Genomic DNA, 18,948 nt, shown 5'->3' with positions numbered 1-18,948 from the left:
TTTCTAAAAAGATTCATACATAAATGTACCCAATAAACAGATATTCTTCAGGTCTGGAAGCCGATTTGTGAAGGCTGCAGGCACGTGACAGGAATCAGATAAGGGTAGATCTGATGTTTGCTATGGGATCATCAGAATGAGCTCTTGGTGCCATTCAGACTCATTAGCAAAGTACAGTGGACCTTGTATGTGTTTTTAGTTCTTACCATCTCATCCAGCTGACATACAGGCCATTTGAGTGGTGGCCCAGTGAATCCATTCAGGTGGATTTGCAGTGTATCCAGTCTCCAGCTGATTCTGTGTATTGTTTCATAATTTTTCAAATGAAGTTGTGTCAACATTCAGGTGATGAGTTTGATTTTTCTTTTGAAATTTTCTCTTCAAAAATCCTGACATCAAAGATCCTTTGCAGAATGGTTGCTTAAGCTTCAAGCTTCAAAAGTAAGAAATCAGATCAAGCTGTTCTCTAGGACAATTCGGAGCTTGCTTTGGGAAGTTAGTAGATGTGCTGTTAGTCATAACCTGAAACAAATTAGGAGGATCAGAGAATTAATTTTTTAGTATTTCTTTGGGATTTAAAGTTTTTTTGTTAGCACTTGACTTGAGAAGTAAATATATATGTGAACAGATATTCCACTCTTTAGTCAAAGCAATTTAGAGTCTTCCCCACCAGATCTTAGTAGGCGAATACTTACGACTGCCGTTAATATGTAAGAACAGGACTTTCTTGTCCTGTACACTTTCATGCCGTTGGTTCCACAACCTCTGTGCTTTGGCAATGAAACTCTTTGTGGTATAAAACTATTAAGTACCTCCTTGGTAGAAGAAAACCTTACATTTATTCATTCTTATTTATTTAAAATATGAAAGATAAACTTTACCCCTTAATAGGAAATGATTTTGTTTAATCTTTCCAGGATAAACAGACAGAAGAAAACAATGAAGCTGTCCAGAGCACTCTCTGACCTGGTGAAATACACGAAGTCTGTTGGCATTCACGATGTTGAAACTGAAAGTAGGTTGAACTAAGTCTGCTGAAAATAATTGCTATACAAAGAAATCAAAAAGTTTATGTTCTGGCACATCTTCTTATTAAAAGCTGGTTTTCTATTTGGTTCTCCCACACCGTGCAAAGATTTTAACAGAAGAGCTGCACACAATAAAGCTGTACTATTTTGTAGTAGTTAATCACTTGCCATTCTGAATCCACAAAGTGAGTCTAGAGTTGTGTGACAGCTTCCGTAAAGGAGAAAAAGTCATTACAGGTAGTAAGTGGTACACATGTAGTCTCCACTAGTTTGTATAAAAGCTGCTACACAACACTTGCGTCCTGGGAAGTAACAGAGGACTTAGGTAATGCTTTTGGGCAGAGTGGTCTGAAGAGCATTTAAAACTTAAAGTTTAGATTTTTAAGTCAAATCTGATGAAATATCAGCATTAAATTTCTGGAATATTTCAGTCCCCTTTCTAAGTTTTCTACATCTTACTTTGACAATCAAGTTTTAGTTGAGTGTCAGAAAGAGTGAATTACTTGCCAGGATACATACTTTCCTCGACCAAATTAAAAAAATCTTAGAGAATTTTTTTTAAGCTTAATGAAGATTCAGGTCATTCATTATATTGTGCTTCATCTTCCCAACCATAACTTCTCCAATAAGCGGCATGATTTTGCTGTAATGTAAGAAAAGCATAGTTCCCTCTGAGTGGGTTGTACGCAAATGATGCTTGATAGTTATAAGGAACTAGTGCAATGCAGTTTCAAATGCTTTATCTAGATTATTAATAAATAAATAAGGAGATTACCTCTAATCTCCTGTCTTCTTTGTTGTAGTCTCTTCCAGCTGGCAGGTTTCATCATTCAGTGAAACAAAAGCCCACCAGATACTGCAGCAAAAGCCAGCACAGTATCTACGTTTCAACCAGCACCAGTTATCCCGCATCTACCCATCATCTTACCGTGTGGACTCTAGCAACTACAATCCTCAGCCATTCTGGAATGCTGGCTGCCAACTTGGTGAGCAGAAAGAAACTTGTTTATTTTTGTTTTATTTTGGGAGGGATGTTTTAACTGAAGCTCTGGAATCATCCCTTAAAATACTCTTAAGTTCTCTGCTCGTCCAACTTTACTGACAGTTGAGTCCTCATTGTTGCTGTCTATGTGTTACCTAGACAGATTAATTGAAATGTGTGCCTTGCCTCAAACATGCTTCTTACATGCAAGTAATTGTCTGATAAGTGGAAATAAATGAACTTCTCAAATGCAAGAGGACTTCAGAGTTCAGACTTTTTTGGAGAGCTTCTCTTTCTGAAGCTGTGATGTGCGTTATACAAGAAAATTCTTTTTCGTAAAACATTTTGAGTTTTTGCATCCAAGAAGTCAAATGTGAAAATGTATTTAGTTGTCCTTCCTGTAACTTGGTTCTACAAACAAGAATGTTGTTAAAGTATTCAGTAAGTAATAGCACTTTTTTTTTTTTAAATAGTTGCACTAAACTACCAGTCAGAGGGGAGAATGCTGCAACTGAACCGGGCCAAATTTAGTGCCAATGGGAATTGTGGCTATGTCCTCAAACCAAACTGTATGTGTCAAGGTAAGAAAAAGGACCAAAATAAGTGGATCGCTTACTGCATGAGGAGAGTGGGTGTGGATCCTTATTATAGTTTATTTAAAATGCTTTTCTGATACTAAAAACAAATGAGCAAGGAGGTATCTGTAACTAAAGTAATCCCCAAAATTGGACTTATTTCACATTATGTGACTTCTCATTCTTACAGGTGTCTTTAATCCAAATTCTGAAGACCCACTGCCTGGTCAATTGAAGAAACAGCTGGTTCTAAGAATTATTAGTGGCCAACAACTCCCAAAACCACGTGATTCCATGTTGGGAGACAGAGGAGAGGTATGGGACAATCGGTGATTGTTCTTGTGTGTTCCACAAGGTTTATTGCCATCTTGCCTGGGCTAAGGATGAGGATTTAACTTCCTGCAGTTATCTGTCAGGAGACATAGAACATGAATAAATGTGATCATTAGCATCCTAGATCTTAAGGTAGTTTCCTTCACTTCTAAGCATCGCAGAGGTGGTTTGATGTTTTTCCTCCAATTGTCAATACAGTGCCTTCAGGAGAAGCAAAAAGGGGCCAATAAACTCATCATGATGAGTTTCTACTCACCATAGTCCTCTAAACGTCCTCATTCCCCCAAAACAGCCATGCAGGTATAACTAAGTCTGTCTGTCTCTTAAAAAATAAATGTAGAAAACTGCTGAGCTAGTCAGGCGAGGCAAGCAGAGTTACTTGGGAGCCCTTCCCTCTGCTCGCCTGAATCTGCTCCCATCCTCCATTTAGCAGCAGCATTATTACATGTTTTCTTTCTGTCCTTCATTTTGGCTTCTGTTGTGTAATTTTTATTTTTTGGGGTGCTCCCCAAAACTCCTGGCAGCTTCACTTAACGAAATATCAGACTAAAAGGAACCATATTTGTAACCTCTTAGCAACTTTAAAAAGAGGTTTTCTTCTTGATGCTGTTTGTTGGTGTCACAATCATCCACTTGACTTTATTAAATATTGGTCTTTAATGAATGCTAGGATGTTTGGTTAGAATTAAAATTTCCTTTTAGCCACCTGCAATTAGTATCAAACCTCTCAAACAAGTTCTTACATGCTTGAATTTTATATGAATGTTGGGGTTGGCTTCTAAGTGCTCTTTCTCCACAGAAGTTTTTAGGTGATTACATCAAACCAGGTAAAACTCCCTATAAAACAAACACAGTAGGGTCAGACTGAAGGTTTAGAGAACCTACCTGTTTTTTAATTAATTTACATTTCTCTCTTTATTTCTATTTTTATTAATATTGCATATGCAACAGCATGGATTTTGTCCTAATTCAGATTGCACTCATATTTCAGAACATGAAGAATAACCTGTTGGAATTGCATTTTGCCCTGAACAGTAGGGGAATTAGCTCATGCAGAACATAATCTTGGAAGAGAACTACCTGAGCCCATGAATCCAGTTCCCTACAACTGTTAGCAGTCAAGTTTTGAGTGATTACTCTAGAAGTGCCTGCAAAACGTATGAACTTACTCCCTGTGTCAGGAGCCAACAATACATAGGAAAGTTAACACTGTTGAGATAAAATGCCCAAATAATCAATCTGCACTCAGTCTGTCCAGATAGCAAACTGGCAGTTAGTTTAACCTTGAGTAAGAGTTTAACCTCCTGCCAAGCACTTGTGGGCTGGCTCATCCTGCCCAATTTTCTGTGCTCCCTGATGTGATTGCTGTCAGTGCCTGAGCTAAGCCAGTTATCTACACTAAGTAAGCCTACCCTCAGAAATAAAAGACCTGTTGAAAGCTACAGTAACTTAGGCGGTGTTTAAATCCCATGTTTCCTTTGCGTATAATTGCACCAGAGAAAATCAGACCTTTAATGTGGTGACCGCTCTGTGTTATGAAAAAGATTTTGTAGGATAGAGCTAGGCAAACAAAGAAAGATGTTTGAGAAATACATTCTGTAGTCTTCCTGCTGTCAATGAGATGTCTTTCAAAGAGTAACAAAAAACAGATGTAACACATCCGATTTTCCTTTAGTGGTAAAGTATTCTATAGGGACATTGGCACCAGGAACATTTGTGTTCTAAGCATCAAAAAGATTCTTCATTCTTTCTGAGATTACACTGACTAGTTACATTCCTGTTACCTGAAAGCAGAAACAAGCTTTCCAAAAATGTAGGAGTTGATTATAGGTGCTCTTGTCTTCAGTATTACTTCCTGGGCGATGGATGGTGGACTTGAGTATCAGATTGCTGTTTCAAATGACATATAATTGAATGTCATTTGAATTCAGTGACAGCACAGAATTCTATGAGAGCCACATCACAGCATGGAACACAGAGTAACCTTTTAAAGCTACCTGCTTTTTCCCACTCCTTGTCAATAGGGACAGAGGTGTCACCCTGAGACTCAACTCAATCAAACCTGTCATCCTTTCAGACAACACAAAATAAACTTATACACTAATTAAAAACTGTAGAGGTTCAGGCTGGTTACAGGAACATCTCTGTGGCTGTAGAATATAAAGACCCTGTGCCAGGATGGTGGTCCTCTGTGATCCCCGGAATGTCCTTCCCACTGTTGCCTTCAGGGAACTTGTAATTCAGGTGATTCAGTTAAGGCTCACATTTAATTAAAAGAGGTCTCAAGAGAGTCAAAGGCTGCCTAGTCTTAGGTAATTACAGCAACCTTCTGCATTAGCTGCTCTGGTGTTTTGAAGCTTACGTTCTAAGCAGACTTTCCTCCAGAAATGGAAGGTAGTAACAGATGTTTGCCAACTGGCCAGAGGTAGAACTCATATCTCACTTTTTTTTTGACCATTGCCTTGTCCATTGTGCCGTGATGACACTGAGGCTTTTGACAGGTGATTCTGGTTGGGATTTTTTTAATGTTGCTGCTTTAGAACATATTTATCATAATGTCTGTTTTGAATGTATTTTAAAGCTTTTACTCAAATATACACTAAATTAGAAAACATTCATATGCAGACCGGTGTTTAAAGTTCATTTTACAATGGAGAAATAGAATAGAAAGATGAAGACAAAGAATCACAAATGCATACAACATGATTATTCTAAATTACGCTTTTAGATGATTTAGCCAGAGATCTCTTATCAGCATAATAATCCACTACAGAAAATCTCAGAACCAAAACCAATAAAGACAATAATGTACAATGCCTGCACTGTAAAAGCCATGCACTTGAATTTCATCTTTTTCACTCTTTCTTTTCAATATGTTACTTTTTGTTTTCCAGATCATAGATCCATTTGTTGAAGTAGAAGTTATAGGCTTACCTGTTGATTGCTTCAAAGAACAAACTAGAGTAGTTGATGATAATGGTAAGATTATATGGGGTTTAGGGTTTTTTTTATGGCTGAAACCTCCTCTTTCAAGCAACTTGTGTTCATAAAGGTATGAGTAGATGAAATTTGATACCTATTATGGCAAAGCACTGAAAAAGTGATTTAAGCATTCCTGATGTTAATTAGACTTGGGTCTTAAATTGTTCAACTGAGTTGGTATAACGTTGTGAAGATCTTTGTGTAAAACAAATTGTTTGTCTGACTTCTCATTGTGTATGAGAGAAGGGTATTTTGAGCTTGCTGTGGTCAAAGGAAAGTCAGATTGTCCAAACACCTGCTGAAATCAGGGCAGAAGTTAAGATCCAACTGTTTATTGCAAATTCTTGTGCTGTTGTGTCTCCTGCTGGAGTGAATGAAGTACTGGATTTTTGAAGAACAGTGATTAAACTATTAGGAAAACTAGAATGACATTGCTGTTTATGCTTTCCTTATGTGGGCAGTCGTCTTTATTCTTGCATTTTGTGAATGAAATATCTAAAAGACGATTCCTTCATTCCAAGGTTTTAACCCAATGTGGGAGGAAACGTTGGTGTTCACTGTACACATGCCGGAGATCGCACTGATTCGGTTTCTTGTTTGGGATCATGATCCAATTGGGCGTGATTTTATTGGACAGAGAACAATAGCTTTCAGCAGTATGATGCCAGGTAAGACAGAGATGGTGAAATCCCGGTTCAGTTGGCTAGGACGTTTTTTTGTGATAACTGAAGCTGCAAGTGCTGGATTAATGTGTGTGCATGTGACTGCTACAGAAGTTTCTAGTTAGAACAAGAGACTGGGAGTCTGGACCCTGAGTTCTCTACCTTGGTCCACTACTAACTTGATGATGAAGACTAAATCAATTAACTCTAAGGAGACTAGATTTTCAAAAAATGGATAAGATTGTTAAGCAGGATGGCTAAATATTGTGGACTTGGAAAACTACCATAAATAATGAAATGTGTGTTTAAGATTGAAAACAAACATCCATTCCCAATAAAATGAACTTGGTTGAAATATTTGCAGTGTTAATAATGGACTGTAAGTCCCCAAGAGAGAATGTAGTCAAGTTTAAGTCATGGATTTAAGTCATGGATATTGCTGACAGCAGCAATAACAGACACTGGGGAAAAAAACCCTAACAAGAGGACATGACATTTCTATAAAATAAAACAGACAAGAAGAAGGGGCAGTTAAATTTGTAAGTGGTGTGACTCTTAGATAACTGAGCATGGCTAGGTGATGCACAAGCCTGGGGTCTTATTGCAGGGAGGAGCTGGGAAAAAATTGATCTACTTCTTTTGCTGTTTACAAAAGGAAAGTCTCTAGATACTCTTCACATCATCTGTTTCCACTCCTTGTCAGCTTTGTTCACTCTGTTTCAGGTTACCGACACGTGTACCTGGAGGGTATAGAAGAGGCATCCATCTTCGTTCATGTGGCTATTAATGATATCTGTGGTAAGGTGAGTGCCTTCGGTGTAGTATCATACAGCTTGCATATGTAAATGAGCTGACAGGATTTAGTATCGTGCTAGGGACCCCCCTGGGTGAAGGTCCAAGCTAAGATATCTGTTCAACTGGAGTAAACTTTATCTCTGTGATTGTCACAGTAGCCTGAGATCTTTCTGAATATACATGGAGATAAAGGCAAATCATTGGGAAAGTTATAAAAAGAGATTGTTGCAGTGCCTTTTCGAGGGAGCTACAAGGGGAAGGTTATTTCATTGCAGCATGCACACACTTATATCAGCAAGCATGGTTGTGTCCAATACAGTGAGTGCACCTTGGTGAACAAACGGTTGTACTCCTGAACCATGAGTGCTTGTCTTATTCTATAAAGGCTCTGTCTACCTGATGCTTTTGCATTTTAAATTTAATTAAATTCTTAAGCGTTATTTCCTTTGGGATTTTTTTCCATAATAACACTTAAAATGCAGAGGAAAGATTATCCTTGTAATAGTTGTTGGGCTTATTTTCACTGCTTATCTGTTACTAAGACTGTGTTTGCTTCCCATAGCAGGAAAAATACAACTAGCTGGGTGCTATATCTAAATTCACATGATAACTCCAAGCTGAAAGGAAAGCCCTAATTTCAAAATTTTCCTAGGTCAGCTGAAAATGAGATAGCTTCTGTCCTCAGAGTACACTGGATTTAGTTCCTTCCATGGTATTAATTTCAATGAAATTCAGGCAGCCGAGTATCTTACAGTGCCCTGAGAATCTCAAAACCAGTTTATATCCACTGGCAGCGATAGGCTCTGATTTCTGCAGCTGTGATATCAGCATCGTGTCAGAAGGAGGAGGCATTGAACAGGCTGGGAATCCGGAGTGCCTTTTGTGGGGCTGTTCCTGGAAGGAATGGGAACAATCCTTGAAAACCAAAACAGCTTTTTAAGCTGCTAAATTTTAATCCCTTTTTTTGGTGAGATGAAACAGAGATAAATCCCAGAAAATCTTGGTTTTGTATTTATAGGAAAAAGGGCTGTTTCTGGAAAGAATGTCTCTTTAGGCATTTTACTGCTTTTTTTACTTAACGTCTAATACACATTGTTCCTGCTTTTTTTACTTAATGTCTAATACACAACCTTTAGGCAGGTAAGGCTTCATCCTGACAGGGCTAGGAGTCTTGCCTGAAATCCCCTGTGATGGCATTATGAACCTGTTTGAGTTTAGCTCCATTGAACAAGAGACTTTAGAATATTTATGTGAAAGAGAGGTGGCTGGTGTTGGTCTGAGCAGGACAGAACAGGTGAGCAGTGTTTAATTTTGGACTGTAAAGCCTGTCACAGATAAAAGGCTAGCACCCAGGGTGTGGTAAAAAGGTCATTTAGTCCCAGGATTCAGGGAAAACTGATGGCATACTGAACATTTCAATGCTAAGATCTTACCTGACTATGTTTTTGGGGTTCAAAGGAACCGTGTAGGACTAAGTCATGCCTGTTTTGACTGTGGGTAGGGATGCAGCTGTCTCAGTAACCTTAGAGGCACTTGCTGGATGCATGCGTTGGCTCTGATTCGAACAGCTTTAAACTTTGTCATGAACTTCTTTGGAGTTACTGTGTTCAGATCTATTGCTTTTTATTGATTAGTTCTATCAAACTCTCCATGGTTGTGACAAGAAAGTTAGATAGCTCAGCCTTGGGTGTGAGGCCAGTGGGGGCTGAATTGATCTGGTTAGTGACTGTGTCCCTCACCTAGGTCATTTAACAAAAACAGGTGTCTGTCTGCTGTACGCATCCAGCTGAGAAGGTGACTGTCCTGGCCAGCCCTGCTCATCCTATTTGTAATTTTTTTTCTGTTCTGTTCTCCATCAAAATGGTGGAGAATAGGCAGATTCTGCTCCTTTTCCCAGTGTTGTGTGCTTCACAATGCTGCAGTTGTTTGTGACTTTCAGGTGATGTCCTCTATGCTGCTGTCTCCCTGCTTTTACAAGGATAGCACGTATTTCAGCATCCTTCACTGGAAGTCAATTTCTGTAGCTTAGTGTATCAGCTGGCAAATGGGATTTTTAAATAAAAGACAAACTGGGTCTGCCTGCCTTAATCACTGATTAGTTAACTTCATCAGCTTTGAAGTCATTGCTCTAGATTGCAGTGTTTCATGAAAGAGCCAGTGTTCGTAGTCTTTGTGAGTGTTTTCAGAGTTTTCACCTCAAACCTTGGTCAATATTGCAAGCCATTATCTGTCTTTTAACCATTTTTTCCCCTAGCCCTTCATATTTATTTGTTCTTATTGGCTTCTTCATGAGTAACCAGCTGGTGATAGTTATAATTTGCCGTAGGGCAATACAGAGTCATTTAGGCATGCCCATTTAAACTTTGACAGCTATTTTGAGGACATTAGATTTTCTTGGTAAGTTTTTTCAACAACTGAAAGACCCTTGTGTATCACAGATTCTCCTCCCTGTCCTTAATCCACTAGCTTTCAATCTACTGCACTGATTTGTTTTTTGAGTGCTTCATTGCCTTTTCATGTTGTAAGTCTATTGGACGTCCCTTGTTGGTTCTCATTATCATTACAGTTTCTTTGGATTTGCTGGTGTTAAGATGCTGGTGCTGTGCACTGATGTGATTAAAGTACAAGGGTTTGGAAGGAAAGCTTGAATGTGTTGGTTTTTATTTATATATGATTCTAAATAAAAACCACTGAAAATATGGAACAAATACTACACAGCCCTTTCTGGTTTGGTCTCTCTGAATCATGTTCTGCTTTGATTCTTCAGTTAATAGAGTTATGTTAAAACTAGAATTATTTCTCTGTTTCCCATCTCTTAATTATGGGCAGAAAAATCAGCACAGTTATCAGCCTGGTTTTCCCCATCCTTTATTAATCCAGATAAATGCAAGCATTAACCTTTTGGGGCTTTTTTCTAAATGTAGATATTCCACCTGCTCAGTAGCTTGATATTACTAAAGCATAGTCTTAGATTTATTTTTTTTCCCACTTTAATTTGTGTTTAACTGAAATCTCTTTTAGGTTGTGCTGTTTCCTGGAGACACTTTTCTTTGTCTCTGTCTCTTCTGTAGTCTATTCATGTATTGCAGAATTTGTTGTGGTTTTCTAGATGTGCATATCTCTGAGATCCTCCCTCACTGTTATTTTGCTTTTACTCTGTCTGTTTGTGATTTCAGTGGGCTTCTCTATGTCAAAAAAGTCTACTTTTAGAAGCAGAGCATTTTTAGACGCCTTGAAGGTACCCCCTCCTGTCTCTGGGAGGTGTAGTGACCACCACCACACACCTGCATGCCTCTAACTAGTTGCTTCGTTAGCATCAATGTTTCCTTATTAGCATTTTGAAGCTCTTCAACTCATGTAACATGAATTGCAACATTTGACTTGGTCAGTTCTGTTGTGTCATTGATCAGCCAGAGAGCCTTCCATATATGAAGCAGATCCAGGATAAAAGTCCTTCTTCTGTGCCCTCCTTTTCTCTCTTTTTGTGAGTCTCTACCTCTGCCGTCTTTTCTCTGGTGTGCTATAATTCAAACCACTTCTTTCACATGGAAAAGAACATTAACAGTGAATTGTTTGCTAAATTGTGGGAAAGCTTTTTATGCTGTTTTCCAAGTCTGCTTTAAGGAATGAAACAGCCCTGTAAACACTGGATTAGAAGCTGAAAGCACATGTTCTGGATCTCCGTCAAAATGGCTCTCTTCTATTTTTCCTTTTTTAAAGTTTTTTTTACCACCTAAGTTAACCAAATTTGTCTTTGGGTTCTTGAATCACTCCATGGATTCAAGCAATAGTGGCTAGCTTAACAAAGATGCACCGAAGCTAGAATGATACCTGGGGCCCTGCACTGCGTGTCACCCATTCCATCAGTCTTTTGTTTTTGTTGGGTATTATTTGTGTGTATGTGTGTGTGTGTGATGATTTTTTTCTGGGGGTTGCAAATATTTGTGTTGTCTGAATTTTTTATCGCAATAAATTAGTGTACTTGCCAACTTGTCTCCATTGGAGAAGAATGCTTTTTCCAAATGCATAATGTCGGTTTGAAACTTTCTAGTGAAAGTGAATCCACAATGATCCAAGCAGATTTTTCAATAGTCCAGCACAGAAGGTTTATTATTATTTAAATGATATTTCTTTGCCTTGTATGGGAAAAATCAATCCCTACCTTCTTCATCTCATCCTGTATATACTTTTAAAGGCCATTTTTGGTCTCTTTTCAAGCATCTCCTCCTCACACTAGGTCTTGGCATTGGTAACTGAACTTGAGCCAATTATAAAAATAATATTCTGAATGCTTTCACGGGGCTTTGTGTCAGACAAATAAACCTTGATCCCATATGCCAGATTGTGCAGGACGCTCAGGAATGAAAGCAGCTTTTAACCCTGGCTTACTGTACAGTAATATCTATCCAAAAGTCCTACAAAGCAAAATTTGAAATGCATGAGCATGCACTCAAATATTTTGGGGTGAAAGATAGACCATTGTAATGTAAATGAGACATTTCTGTGCTATTGTTTGGCACTGCAGAGATGTGACCTCACATGACATCACAGGGTAAAAACTGAACTGACAGCGAGTGCCAGCAAGCATGGAGGCAAATCAAATTTTATCGTGGGTTTCTTACAATGCATTTCAATCACAGGCTTCTGTACTCTCTTTCTATTCATTCTTTCTTTATGCTACAGCTACTAAAGAGAGTCTGATCTAACTGGGAAATAAAGGGAACAAAGGAGGGGTAGATTAGAAGGGAAACGCCTCTTTCTCTGCTTTAAGTCATTTATGTGCATGAGACTGTACCTACAGAGCAAACCCAATTTATCAGGCATCAGCCTATTGCTTTAAAAGTTGGCAAGTACACCTGGAATGTTTACAGGAATGCTGAAACTCTGTTTCGTTGAAATGTGAATCAGTTGTATGATGGTGGGAGATTTATGATGGTGAATATATATGTTTAATGCTTAAATAAGTACTGAAGTATATCAAGTACTGTATTATCACCCTGACTAACTTCACTTGTTTATAGTGTGTTTCTTCAGTGATGAAAACATACATGAGTGTCTTTGGAGAACTGTTGTATGGTAGGAAATTATCAAAATGTAATCACACAGGTAGAAAGTGAAATTTTGAAAATTTTGATGATCATCTGTTATGCACATGGTTCAACTGCTATTCATGACAGTGCTCAATTAACTTGAAGTGTAGATGCCCTTTATACTGAAAAAATACGATATTCTTACATCCACTGTTTTTTTCCCAGCAGTTCCTAAAGAATGTAAATCTTCATTCAAACATTCTATTTATTATTACCTGTTTTAAGTCAAGAATGCTCTTTAGCTTAAGAGGTCACTATCAGCTAAATTCTGTAACCACTTCATGGTGCGTGACAAGTAAAATTAGAATTATTTTGATGTAACTTTTAAAAATTACTGCTATTTCTATAGCTTGTTTTGTTGGGTGCTTTTTTCCAGTTTCTTCTTCTCATTTACTCAGAGCATTCAGTTTTGTTCTGGAGCTGGGACCTCTGTTCCATGCCACAGATTTCTTGTCTAATGTATGAGTACTTGTCACTATCTCCTGTTTGAGACAAGAAAAATCAGGTTTGACAGCGTTTGATGTCCAGTTCTGCCCAAGTGTAATGTTCTGCACAAGGCAGATAATTCAGCTCTATGTTTCCAATTTAATGGAAATCACCAGCAGTTCTAATTGGGCCGGTCCTAACATGTTCCAGTCTACAAAATTGCAGGTGATTGTTTGTTTTTTTTTTTAAACTAGTGCAGTCTAGCTGGACTTCATTTGAGCAAGGCCACAAAGCTAGTTACGACCCTTTAAGATAACATAAGCTTGTGGCATTTGTTGCTTAATTTTTTATTATGGTGTGATGCTGAAGCCTGGCTCAGGGTTTCCTATTAGAGCACGGTCTGCTAAAACGTGAATTCACAGTGCAGAAGCTGTTGTACTAATTCCTCTGTGGCCATTCAGAGGAAGCATTTACACCACAGACATTAAATATGTATGCTTTGGGTGCCGGGGTTAGAAAGCTGGTCTCTGTACTCTCGCTCTGTACCAGTGGTGGTCCTTTCAGAGGTGGTTCAGAGCCAGAATCTGTTTTACCTGCTCCGTGTTGCCCTGGGAGGAGTACTGCTGTTCTGGCTGATGACTTTGGGAATCTAGGAGACTTGCATCTTTACTTAAGGGGGAGGCTGGGGGCTGGTTTAAGTTTTGTAAGTCTCCACTTACGCTTGGATTCCTGCAGTGAATTGATTTCCTATGCGTCATCCAGGTTCTGCAGTATAGCTGTGTCATTAAACCGTCAGGACAGAATTGTTTTAAACGTGTGCATTATGTTGGAAAACAGCCCGTGCCTCTCAGAGCTTTGTGTCTAAGAGAACAAAAACAAACAACAAACCCCCAGAAAGCTGTATTGCTCAAAAGGAAGCATCTAACTTTAGTCTTAGAGTCTGAAATGTGTGGCATTATGAATACCTCAAGCTTTGTGGCTTTAACACACATTGAGAACTCTTCAGCTTTCAGAATTAGATCCTTGTAGACTGAAGCATTTCCTTTTTTTTACTTTTTCTTTTCAATATCTCTAATCCTCACGCTCATGTTGTAAGTAGCTATAAGCTAGTAAGGAAATTATGACAAATATGGGGATAAACCTATTTGGAAAATTTCATCTAAAACTGTAGTAGAGCAAAAAAAGATGTGAAATTTTTCAAAGTTGCCATTACTGATTTTTTTTATTATTCTTAATCTATTTCTGGTTTAGTTCTCATGAGACGGTAGGAACATGGTGGGAGACTCTGTATGTGCGTGCATATGCGAACTGATCATTTGTACAGGAGTTCCTGTGCCCAGGGGAAGAGATTGGCATTTTCTGTTAAGGACTTATGTTTTTGTTTTTTAATCTTCCAGGCCAAACAAGCTCTAGGTCTCAAAGGCCTGTTTCTCAGAAATCCAAAGCAGGCCTCTCTGGACAGTCATGCTGCTGGTCAGCTCCATCGCAAACATTCCTTTAGCAGCCACATCTTGAGACGGACAGCCAGTGCACCCACCAAAAGCCAGAAGAAGAACAAGAAGGGCTTTCCTGAAATCGCTTTTGACACAAAAGACAACAGCTGCGAAGGTGTCGGTGAAGCCTGTGAAGTGGAAGATGCCTCACAGCCTCGCTTTGAGCAAGAGCCAGAAAGTGCTGGTCTGTCACCAGCTCCCCGAGATGGTGCCACTGGGGAGGTGCACGGCAAGGGGTTGAAAGGTAAGGCCCATGGTTCTCGTAAAGCCAAAAGCCAGAGTTGTGCTCAAGGGGGTGCTGCTTTCAGTGAACCCATACAGAGGTCTAACAGGGTCCGGCTTCAGGAGCACCAGAGTGAGAAGCAAAGTGTCTTTGCACGCTGTGCCATCAACAGTTCTGGTAGGATTGGAGTGGCCACCAATTGCATGAAATGCATGATTGGTTCCAAAGAAAGCCCAGATCTAGAATGCAAGTGGAGTGACCAGCCTACCAGGCCTATTGCTAAAGATATATTTCACCACGATCAGTATAGCAGTATAACTGGAGAAGAGAGATTAGAGCTAAAAACCTGGGCTGTTAAAGGTCAGCCCAGGCAGCAAGCAGATTTGCAGTCTTGCAGCAGCCCTGGAACTGCCGATGATCTAACAAGGAGCACTCAGTCTTTTGTGACCCCAGGGAAGAAAAGTCTTGAATCTAAATGTCACGGACTAAAGGCTCATTCCCGGCAGCGGTGGCAGTGCCAATCAGGTGGCAAGTATGGAAGCACTGTCAACTTGGTTGCAGCCAGCAATGGCTCTATATCCTCCAACTCCAGCAGTCTAGAAAGCCTTGGAAGCCCAGAATTCCCCAGTCGCTGGTCTGAAACTTCTCGAAGGCAAGTGGGCACCCTACAGAGGGAAATGAATGCCTTGTTCGTTCAAAAAATGGAGGAAATTCGAAGTAAATCCCCTATATTCTTTACTGGTAAGACCAGATTTTCTTCACCCTTCTGCACCTTAGATCACATCATTGTCTCAGCTTCTGCATAGCATCTTTACTTAGAAGCTCCTGTATGTTGTTTGCTACCAAGAGCTCGTTTTCTTTACTTTTGGCAATGACAGAAAAAAAGTCTGCATAAATATTTTTATTTTATTTTTTAACTAGATGTGTCTGGTTTAGATTAGTCCTTTCCATGCCTAGCTAACCATCTGCAGTAGTAAAACTGTCAGTAGTCCATGAATGTTTGGATTGTTTGTTCAGGGCTTTTCGTTTCCTTGGTTTTGGTTTTGTTTTTTTTAGTGAGTGTGGTGTGGTATACTAAGTAAATTTTAAGATCCAAACCAGAGCATCAAGTAGAGATTGAATATGGGAAACCCATATTAACAAACAATATTTCCATTATTGGTATTTGTGTTTCACTGAGGGATAACTACAACAGAAATGATGTCTAATGTGCACTCCGCTAACAATAAAGCCAGTTCCTTCCTCAAAGAACTTGCAAAATCACTGCCGTTAGTTCAGGGATTACTGGAATTCTCTGGTCTGGGTTATTCAGGAGATCACATTTTATGAACAGAGCAGACCATTCTGGTCCTAAATGTATAAATCCTCGGCATGCAAACATTTATAGGTGTACTTAATGTTATGTAAGTGATTTGACTGTGACCCGAGGGTGCAGTTGCATAATGTAGAGAAGCAAGGTATGTGATCTGATGTTAGCTGACATCAAAGCTAGGTGGACTGTTAGCATTTCCCAACTGCAAAGTAAAATGGTCCTTTTAAAGGAAGGCTGCTTAAGCTGCAGCATTTTATAGTCGTTTCAGGCCAGAAATATGCGTGTGGTCACGGGGATCATGTGACCATATCTTTACTCATGAACTTTTGTTTGTAAAGATGGAAAATAGAAATATAGAGGCAATCAAGGTATACATATTAATAAGGAAAGTGCCTTTTTTTTCCCCTCCTGATTTGGCAGGGATGGGAGGAAAGAGATTTTGACGAGATTTTCTCTGTTTCATTCAATTGTGAAGAGGAATTAAGGAAATACAGCTTTTGTCTATGACTACAAGAGCTTCTCCTCAAATCCCCCCACTTCCCCTTTTAATTGTCCAAGGAATTTGGACATTGCTGGTTACATTCATTTTCAGGAACAGTTAAGTGACTTTGGTCCTTCTTCAGATATAATCCCTATATCTGGGATATATAATATATATGATATATAATAAATATATTCAGATATAATTTTTTTAGTAATAGATTCTGAACTGCCCCCCTATAGTGGACTTCTTTGAAAGCCTCATACATAAATTTAAAATATTCTGTTTATTTGATCAGTTTAATCTGGTTGGGTGCCTACATGTATTTTTTCTTTATTTCTCTTCTTTTTTTTTTCTTTTTTTTTTTTTTAACATATTTTTTCCAATATCTGCTTTGAGCTTTTAGGAAAATACCAGGACAATGGCAGGGGGAGGGGAGAAGTTTGCCGGTTCCCATGACTTGAAATTAATCCAGAGCAGCAGAATTCTTTCTATGCCTAAATTATTGGCATTAGGCTTTTCATAAGCTCTGAGTAGAGTGACATATGAAACCATTTCCCATTATCAGTGCCAGCTTCCCCACCAGCCCCCCATGTCGCTAAATAAATATTGTGGTATGCTTGAAATTTGATTAAATCCATCTGACTTCTCAAGCATGGAATCAGCAAACCTTTAAAATGGTGAAACAGTCACTTGGACTGGATGCTGATGATCCAGTGACAAACGCTATGTTTGCACAAACAGCATGCTTTCCCCCCATCCGCCTGCTATTTTAGAGCCTTGGGCCAAGAAACCAAGGAAACCAATAACGTTAGCCTAATATGGCTGCATTTCATAATTAACATTCTGTTAATGGGAAGTGCCACAAGGATGAGACAGGAAACTATAGTCTGTAGTTGTCCCCTTTATGGCAACAGCATTACAGTTTCCAGTATTTTGCCTTGAAAGCGTGCCTTAATCTATGCTGGTGGCCTGGCCTGATGGGGGGAAGGAGAGCTCGTTAGTCTGATCAGCTCTGGACTCCTTCCGATACTCCTCCGGATACCGAAGAGCCTGCTGTGTGGCAAACGGTGCATTTTGCTTACGGGCACAGGTGCCTTCTTCCCTTTTATCACTCCCAGCTAATGTACTACAGGCCATTGAACAGCTGTCCCCGTTGCTAAGCTCTGTGTCACTACGTGGGGTTGGCAGTACCGGTGCTGGCAGGAGAGGCCCGGTATTGCCTTGGCGTTTTTTGGTCATGCAGATGATTTTTCCCATAGCATTAGGAGAGGCCTTTGGAGGAGAGGAGGCTAGCTTCCATTCCCTGGACCGATGGAGTGCATTTCTTGAACAGTAGCAAAAATTGCTTTCCATTCTTCTATGAAAAAATAATGGACATATTATCTGTCCTTTTATGGATTCCATTGAGTGCTCTGGTTGGTCAGAAATTCTTAGGATCCTACAAAAATGTGTGAATATTTCTGTCTGTTTCCCTTCCCTCCCTCAGCACTAATTTGTCCTGTTATCTGCACCTGCCTTCCCTACATTAACTAGATTTTTCCTCTGTTCTGTCCTATTCTACATGCACACTCTCTCTCTCTAGTTAAGAACTGAAAGGACAAGCAAGTCAAAGGTAACTGTCTACTGAGTGTCACTGATTCAAGCACCTTGTTGCCTGTAGCCCTGGTTTTTGTTGTTTCCTGCCTTATAATTCCCTGCTCCTGTATTCTTAAGGTTGTTGTCTGGCTCAGAGGTGCTTTGCTCGTTCTCAAATGCATGTTTGCCTTGTGTTTTGGAGATGTGTTTGTGGCATGAATGCATTGCTCTTAGGGTACAGGTTATAAACATTGCAGATGGACGGAGCATTTTCTGCAGGTAGTTGGCCGCAGTGATTCTTCAGGATTGTACTGTCAGCCTGATGTTTGTGAACCATGTGTCTGTATAGTGTTTTGGAAAAGAAATAACAAAGTTTTTTAGGAAAACAGAGTCTGTTTAAAGTTTTTGTTCTGATTTTAAAAGGCACATTGACTACATTCCGTTGTATGCATACAGATAATTTGATTTGTAATCTGCTCCAAAAGTCCTATGCTGCTTCTGTTCTGAGTAATTGATCATTGGGATCATACCTGTTGGTTGGGCAGTGGTGGTTCTGATTGTTGTACATGATCCGATTATGATCATTACTGACGTGTTTGAATGCTGGAAGGAAGGAAAAGAGCAGTTCAAGTGGTGCTGGATGGTGGAGGAACAAAAGTTAGTTTATGAGAGGGGACACAAAGAAATTCATGGGTATAGTTGTTTGAATAAGATAATCAAAAAAGTGCTATTATGCATTAACTGAGATTTTTTGAAAGTGACGGGGCTTTTGGGCAGCTAAAACAGAACAAGCAGAAAGTTTTACTGCCTTTAGCCAGACATTTGAAATCTGAAGTTATTTTAAAAATTGTGATTAATATATGCAACTACTACCTTAAAAACAATATAACACATAAAGAATAAATCTTCAGCTAAACTGCCATTTGTAATACCTAATTAACCCTGTATCTCTGTTTTTCTTGTTTGTTTTTCCTGTCTTTTCATGTCT

At 39.2% G+C, this 18,948-nt stretch overlaps 1 protein-coding gene across 1 annotated transcript in view; it reads left to right on the top strand.

The window, feature by feature from the left end:
- Positions 1 to 18,948, top strand: part of PLCH2 (phospholipase C eta 2) — a 121,804-nt gene that overhangs the window by 99,697 nt on the left and 3,159 nt on the right. Inside the window, exons 20-27 of the mRNA XM_055703797.1 lie at positions 918 to 1,015; positions 1,832 to 2,014; positions 2,484 to 2,591; positions 2,776 to 2,900; positions 5,813 to 5,897; positions 6,422 to 6,568; positions 7,286 to 7,365; positions 14,271 to 15,330. Coding sequence (XP_055559772.1) covers positions 918 to 1,015; positions 1,832 to 2,014; positions 2,484 to 2,591; positions 2,776 to 2,900; positions 5,813 to 5,897; positions 6,422 to 6,568; positions 7,286 to 7,365; positions 14,271 to 15,330 — 1,886 coding nt within the window. The remainder of the gene's footprint in view (positions 1 to 917; positions 1,016 to 1,831; positions 2,015 to 2,483; positions 2,592 to 2,775; positions 2,901 to 5,812; positions 5,898 to 6,421; positions 6,569 to 7,285; positions 7,366 to 14,270; positions 15,331 to 18,948) is intronic.

The sequence above is a fragment of the Falco cherrug genome, chromosome 3 (assembly GCF_023634085.1).
Source record: "Falco cherrug isolate bFalChe1 chromosome 3, bFalChe1.pri, whole genome shotgun sequence".
Taxonomy (NCBI): Eukaryota; Metazoa; Chordata; class Aves; order Falconiformes; family Falconidae; genus Falco; species Falco cherrug.
Note: the sequence above shows the minus strand (reverse complement) of the source record. Positions and strands in the feature narration are given on the sequence as shown.